Raw genomic sequence first — 7,840 nt, forward strand, 5'->3', positions numbered from 1 at the left:
TGCACATTTCTACAGAGGAGATTGATTGACAAGGTCTCCAGCCAATCAGGTTACAGAATAGGGTGCACTCTTTGAAAAATATTCCATCGTAATTCTCTTTAAAAATATTGAAATTAGCAAAACTTTTTTCCCGCCCAAAGTGTTTTTGAGATTTCATGGAGGCAGCAATTTTGAAATGAACAGAAAAATCCCTTCTGCTGCCTCTAGTGCAGTGGTCGGCAACCTTTAACAGTAAAAAAAAGTTTTCTACTCATCAAAACCTAGAAGGACCTTTTTAGAAATTTGTATTTGCATTCATGACCTTCTTTTTTTTAATAATGTGAATTTTAGAACATAACTCCCACGAATAATAAGGGACCTCTGTGGATAATGATCGCACTTTAGTAGCACTGAAATATGGTCAGTGATGATTATTTACGAGACAGGTTGTTTTCTTTTCTGTAAAAACAAATGTAATGAATCAGTCACGTGGTACAGCCAGGCAGCAGACGTCGTCATTTTCAGCTCCTCCCCTAGATGAAGCAAGCCTCGACCAAAGACTGTAAAAATAATGGACTGAGCGAGCAATGAGGTCCCCCGTTGGAAATGCATTACTTCCTCTCCTCGCGAAAGTAGGCCGCCGATTTCATCGTCACTTCCTGAAACGGAATCGCCATTCGCAACCAATCTTCAGCGATTGGTCTGAGTCATGGAATCTACAGGAAGTACTGTCGCCAATCAGGAGTGAGTTTATTGCAACCGTCTGCCGCTTTCCACACCTCGACCACGAGACCGCAGGATGTAAACAGCTTCTACTTTAATAACGGCGGAGAATTGTACAAGTCATTGTTGAAGCCTTTGAGGGAGAACCATTCCAACATTTGATTCTGTCAGCGGTCCTTTGGGATTTACTTACATTTATTCCTTTTTGTCGAGATAAAAGGAGCATTTGGGTGATGCTGTGCCCGAACTGCGCGCGGCCCCCTCGCGCGCGCCGCAGCGTTACTTCACATGTGCGGCCAGGTTACAGTCTGATCAGATGCACGTGAGAAGCGCGTTCAGCGGTATTTAAAATAAATAACCATCCTAACAAGTGAACAGCTGGATCTTTTTTCTGTTTGAAAATACGACCAGGTCCTTTCAAGTTTGTCTCGCGCTCCTCAGACGGCTGCGTCTAATTCAGGCTGAAGCTGGAAAAGTGCGGCGAAGATGAAACTTTGGTGGTGATTTTGTTCGCATATACGCAACTTAGAATTTATAAGCTACAATCAAAACAATGAAAAAAAGAAAAACGAACGTTAAACAAACAAAAAAGTCCAAAGCACATAACCTAAGATTGAAATCTATTTCTACAGAGTAAATCCTCATCTAAAGATGTCGACAGCATGCGCCTCTTGTTGTTTTAAACTGCTGCATCGGTACATTCCATTGAGGAAAACAACAGTAGGACAATGATTACATCATTGTTGAATTGTAAAGTAGGTGTTAAAAGGTCTTCACGGACCCATTGATGAAGTCTGCTCCCATTGGCTACCCGTCATCTGTCAATCAAACCCCCCAGACGTTCAACGTCAGACCCACAAACGCTTATTGAGCCATCTGATTGGTCAATTTATAACTCTAATAACTTGGGATAATGGAAAAAAATCTTTGAAAAAAATAGGATTAGAAAAAAGAAGTTAATCAGAAAGCAGCAGAGGAAGAATGATTATTCTGACATATAAAATGACTGAGAATGTTCCTATATGGAACACGGAAGTAAGGGGACTTGCTCTGTCCAGTTATTTTATATACAGTCTATGGCCTCGACACGCGCTTCGCGGAAGCTCCTCCTCCACTACTCCACACGCGCCTCGAAGCCTCGAAACAGAACGTCACATCACTATTTACAACCACAAAATGCGGTAGGAGATCGCTGTATTTTCAACAGTTATGGCTATGTCATCTTTAGACGATGACAGTCTGGGTCTGAGCCTTGTCTTTGATACAGGTGGCTTTCTTGGAGTTAGCGGCGCAAATTCCGACTCAAAGATGTCAGCTAGCTAGCTAGTGGCACGACTATTTAAATGAGCTAGCTAGCTAGCTAACTCCAACAACGTCGGAGTTTGCTGCAGACCAATATTCACGTTTATTTTTCCACCATGGCGATCACAAAAGATCAGAAAAAATATTCAGAAATAAACTTTACAAAGTAAGGTTGGTTTTCACAACTTTTTGAATAAAAGTAGTTGCGCAGCAAGGCAAACTGAAGATTACCCAGGTTGCCGGAATTGCGTCACATTTTTTCCCAGCATGCACTGCGGCTCAAAATGTATTTTTTTTGAGAAAAAAACCCCTTTAAAGTCATTCTTATTTTTATTTACAAGTAACAAACATAAAGTACGGATTCCAAATTTGTCAAAAATGCACTTTTATCTAAAGCTTAAAACCATTAGTTTACATGCATGTTCGTAGATGGGGTATATATACCGCTCGCCAACAAATGCACTAACATAGAACTAGTGGTACTGGACTCCCGTGCTGGGGAGTACGGTAATAAGGTGAAGGGCTGGTTGACATGTTACCCAGACCGACTGCGTGACTTTGTTCCGGGCCTCATTAGATGACGTGGTTCAATCAGACGTCATTGAATGAGGCAGGCCAATGGGTGTCATGCAGCACAAATGGCACCCATTGGAGCCAGTCAGACGTGGGCGTCCTCCAGTACCTTCAACACTAGTTCCTTTTTCATGATATTTTCAGTTGGACTATTGAATAGCCTCCATCTACGATCTGATTATTATTTTTTTAAATTATTATTTTTTAAATTACACCCTCCAAACAGAAGGTTCCAAAGCCCACCATTGGGAGAGTAAGCTGCGTCTCGTGCTATGAACCACACAAGTTTACATTTAAATGTAAGAGCACATTTTAAAAACTGGAACAACTAATGACAAGGCCAGCTAAAAATTTTAGAGGGGTCGCCAAAATGGCGGAATAAGCGGTTAAACTGTTCTGGTTCCGATGCTTTACCTGAAAAAAAAAAACAAGTGTTTCCGTGTAAGAAGTTCAGTCAAAGCTTAAGAAAACAGCAGCTAAAGAATCCGACCTGTTCCTTTGAGACAACTGAAAAAATGGCTAGTTTCTAACTTTTCCCTGGAGAATTTCATTTTTCTCCTATGTGTTTAAATCTTCTTTTCCTTTTGGGCTTTCCCTTCAGGGTCTCCACAGCCAATGAGTTTCCTCCATCTAACCGTCTTCTGCATCCTTTCCTCTTCTTTGTTCACTGCATCCATAAACCTCTCTGGTCTTCCTCTAGACCTATTTCCTGCAGCTCTCAGAATCTTTCAAACAATATCTTCACTGTCTCTCCTCCGAACATGTCCAAACCATCTCTGGACTTGATCTCCAGAACCTCTAACATGTGCTGTTCCTCTGATTTTCCTCAAAATGTTAACTGTACTTTTATTCGTCTATGCACATTACGAACATAGACACAATAGATCAAAGTATATCAGCAGATATGTTCTGATATTTTTCTACAGGTTTTTTAGTAGACTTTAGAAAATATAGGTCATGTTTTGGTGTGCCACCCCAAGATTTAAAGGACACATTTCTGGAGGCGCCACTGGAAGGATGATGGACTACAATAGATTCATGAAGAAAGTTTTGATGATGCGGATTAGATATGGGTCTCAGACGTGTGTATCAAATATGAAACCTGTAGTTATAAAGGGTTAATTCATTTGAATGTTATACATTGATCACCATTTTCAGAGCAGATTTGGCCCAGCCAGGTGAGTTCTAATGCTGCCATTGAGTTTTCTCACCTTCCTCTTTAATTGGATGACACAGACTATCCTCTTACAAAATCACTAGTCCTTAATTGAATCCTTTTTTTCCCTCTCCACCCCCTCCAGCTCATTCCTGCCCCTAGACTCCAGCATTCCTCCCTGCAGTTTATTCTGCCTCCTCGGCGGCTCTCAGAAGCAGCATCAGTCTTGTTCCAAAAGGCAGCCTTAGTTCATGCTTAAGCTTCTCCAGAGCTGGAGGTCAGAGGTGTTATGAGGACACATGGTCTAACATGGACACTAGAGTTGTGTGTCACTATGACATTACTCATCAGAGGTGAGTTTGGAAGACATGTTTCTTTTGTTCTCTGATGCGTTTCCTTTTCTTCTTCATCCTCTGCCATGTGTCTGCAAAGCCGCACAAAGACATGTGGTCTTAGCAGGTAAATGAGCACGGGTGTGACTGTGCTATTTTTGGTGTCTTGGTTTCGTGCGAACCTTTCAGGGTCGGACGGGTTAGCCTGCAACACTGCTGTGGAATCACTGGATTTAAGTTGCCTCCTGCGGTGGGATTGTCCACATGCCAGTCCCAATATCAGCTACAGCGTGCAGACAAAGACACAGGGGTGAGTCAGTAATACCTCTGTGTGTGGGACCTCATTCTCTGAAGTGCAGCTCGGCTGTTAGATTCTTTTTTTTAATTTTGTTAGCCATTTACCTTATTATGGATCCGATTTTATCCTTTGTGTAGGGAGACATCGGACCTTTAAGCTTATGTTGTTTTAAATCCAAATGAAACCTTTTTAGATCAGATAGTAAAAATACATACAGTACAGGGAAGTGGAATAAAGGGTTTTCTATTTTAAGGACACTTTTTTCTACAAAATAATGACATAATTTGTCTAATCTTGACATGGACTTCACTTTATTTGTTTTTTTTATTTATGCAGTTTATTTAGATTATTTTAAAATTAAGCGAAAAAGTACACCAAAAATTCTTTTAACGTTATTCCAACTAATGAGGTGAAGTTTATTTTGAAAAACTAAGAAAACATAAAATCAGACTTTAGGATATTTAATTATGACCTAAACTTTGTTAGTGTGTCTGTCAAAATAATAATAATAAAACTCTTTTATCTTTGCTGTAGTTTGGATAGAATCATTTTCTTAGTTTTAAACTTTGGTAAATCAAAGGTTAATTTCAAAATCTGTCAGATAAATGTCATTTTTATTCATACAAATTTTTATTCAGTTTGGGTTTGGATAAGAAAACACTCAGTAATGATTTCAATAAATCTTTTGTTAGCAGTAAAGCTCTTCAACGTTTAAGAAACAACACGTTACTTTGGTGCAACTCTTAAATTAAGTAAAAATTAGTTAAAGGATTGTGGGAAAAAGAATGTTTTGCATAAAGTTGTAAAAAAAAAAAAAAAAAGAATTAAATTATTTAGAAAGAAAAAAACGTTTACAAAATAGTGGAAGGGAAACTAGGGTCGTAGGGAAAAATCGAGTTGGTGATATATCGCGATATTTCATTTGGTGATGGTTGTATTGATTTAAAATGCTGACAAGATGATATTTAATTAATTATTTGTAAGCGTCCTTTAGCGTCATACTTTTGTTTTTGAAGAAAAAATGTTCTGGTATTCTTGGGATATATCGCGATATGTATCGTATTACGAGATGTGTATCACGATACGTATCGTATCGCCAGATTCTTGCCTACACACATCCCTATGGGAAACCAGATTTACTTTTAGAGACATTTTTTATGTGCAATTTGTAAAAAAAATGTTACTAGTTTTCTTAAAATGATGCCGAAGTTGAACCACATTTGTTGATGGCAGTTTAATGCTTGAATCTCACCAAACCAAAGATGTTTAAATGGTTTATAATGTTTATTTTTGCATTTTTAAAATACTTTCTGGTCAATTTCTTACCTTAATTACCTTATTTATTTTACTTTTTTATAGCTGGAACCATATAAAGTTGTCACTAAATTTAAGGTTGAATTTTACAGGAAGCGTAAGATTTTGTGGTTGGAAAAAGCTCATCAGATCTTCCTTTACATCTTTATCATGATTTCTTTCATGTTTTGTCTAACATGAAAAGGAGATTAGATAGAGTCTGTATACGGGAATGCCTAAAAAAATAAAAACTTTCTAAAATGATCAGTGCAAGAAAATACCAAATATTTCAAACAATCATCCCCAAACTGAACGAGTGCTCCTGTGCTGCAGGGACCCCTGGCAGGATGTGCCGTGGTGCGTTTGGATCTCCACTCAAAGCTGTGACGTCTCTCCAGTCTTCTCAAACTTTGAGTTGTACAACATGATCCGTGTTGGCGTTCACTTCAGCCCCAGCTCTACTACCTGGATGAAGCCTCTCAAGTTTGACTACAGCGACTTCAGTAAGTACGAGTGAAGCTGCAGACTCTTGTATTCCAATATGTTAAGAGCAGAAAGTGGGTGATTTATTGATTATTAATATATGAACTGTCCAGCCTTCAGCTCTCCATCAGTGTCTGTGTCCTGGAAGCACGAGCGGCTGGCTGTAAAGGTGCAGTTCCCCTGCTCTGCCAACAGGAGGTGCTCTGAGGAAGGATGTTGTCCTGTCACCAAACTAATTGACCCCTGGACCACAGTGACTGTGTACAACCAACACAACTCCTCCGACCAGCAGGTCCGTTCACACCAACTTCTTTATTTCATCTTCTTTTAAAGCTGGAATTTAGTCAAAAATTACCCACCCCACCAAAGCCCCAAAATAAAACAACTTCATCCAACCTTAAATCTAAAATCTATAAGCTGAAACTCAGCATAATACAATCTTTGCTTCATAATGATGCATACTCCACATGTAAACATAAATAAAAACAGTTTTAATAATGGAGTCCCTTCAGGAAAAGTCATAAAATATCAAGTTGGGGTATTTTTTTCTACAACTAAACATAGTAAAGGGACACGTTTTACCCTCAAGACAACACAAGGGTTAAAGATTCTTAAAAAAATAGATAAAATAAAGCTAAAACAAATCCTATCATGTAGTAAATGTCATAAAAAAATAATTATATTAAAAAAAAAATTCAAAAGGACATTTTTGAATTGTTGTCTATTTTTTAATAACTGTAATTTGATCTATAAACTAAACTATACTAAATGTGTATAAATAACTGTAATATTTGGGACAAATCATTGTGATTAGGGATCAAAAATGTTTATTATGTGCTGTTTTCTTCAATAAAACCCTAAATAGGACAGATTCTTAAAAACTTAAATTGTTACACAGTATTTTAAGAATAATAGAAATGTTTTTATTATACCATAGTGGAAAAAACATTCTAACTGCATGGGACAAAATAATATATCAGTCTAAAACTTACTGGTGCAGAAACAGACTGGAATCCAAAGTATGATCTATTTTCAAAGCATTTCTAGTGAACTTTTAATTATGCTGTTTTTAGCCAAATTTTTAAAAAAGTGCTGTTTTCTAGGACATAGTTTCTGCAGAGCGGCAGTAAGTCATTAAATATTCATCTGTGAGTTGTACGAGGGACTCTTGGCCGGAAGCAACCCCGCCCCCCCTTCCCCTCACTGTTGCTGGGAACTTTCTGTTTACATTCCCTCCTGCTAGCTTACAGCCCATCACAACCCCATCGTAAGATTAGCAGAAGTGCTATTTTTAGAATAATTTTCTTTATTTACGTCCTTGATTATCAGTAAAATGGGCTGTACGGTGGCGCAGTGGTTAGCGCTCCTGCCTCACAGCCAGAAGGCCCCGGTTCGAATCCCGGCTGGGACCTTTCTGTGTGGAGTTTGCATGTTCTCCCCGTGCATGCGTGGGTTTTCACCGGGGACTCCGGCTTCCTCCCACCGTCCAAAAACATGCTTCATAGGTTAAGTGGTGACTCTAAATTGCCCCTAGATGTGAATTTGAGAGTGAATGTGTGTGATTGAGGCCCTGCGACAGACTGGCGACCTGTCCAGGGTGTACCCCACCTTCGCCCTTCAGTAACCGGGATAGGCTCCGGCACCCCCGCGACCCCGAAAGGGAAGTAGCGGCCAAGAAGATGGATGGATGGATGGAAGCAC

The 7,840-nt window shown here is 39.1% G+C and overlaps 1 protein-coding gene across 1 annotated transcript in view; it reads left to right on the forward strand.

The window, feature by feature from the left end:
• Positions 1-7,840, forward strand: part of si:dkeyp-75h12.7 — a gene marked incomplete in the record, with an annotated part of 13,147 nt that overhangs the window by 4,398 nt on the left and 909 nt on the right. Inside the window, 4 exon segments of the mRNA XM_036213364.1 lie at positions 3,879-4,086; positions 4,255-4,375; positions 5,990-6,159; positions 6,253-6,431. Of these exon segments, the coding sequence (XP_036069257.1) occupies positions 4,023-4,086; positions 4,255-4,375; positions 5,990-6,159; positions 6,253-6,431 (534 nt within the window).

The sequence above is a fragment of the Oryzias melastigma genome, linkage group LG8 (assembly GCF_002922805.2).
Source record: "Oryzias melastigma strain HK-1 linkage group LG8, ASM292280v2, whole genome shotgun sequence".
In the NCBI taxonomy this organism is placed as follows: domain Eukaryota; kingdom Metazoa; phylum Chordata; class Actinopteri; order Beloniformes; family Adrianichthyidae; genus Oryzias; species Oryzias melastigma.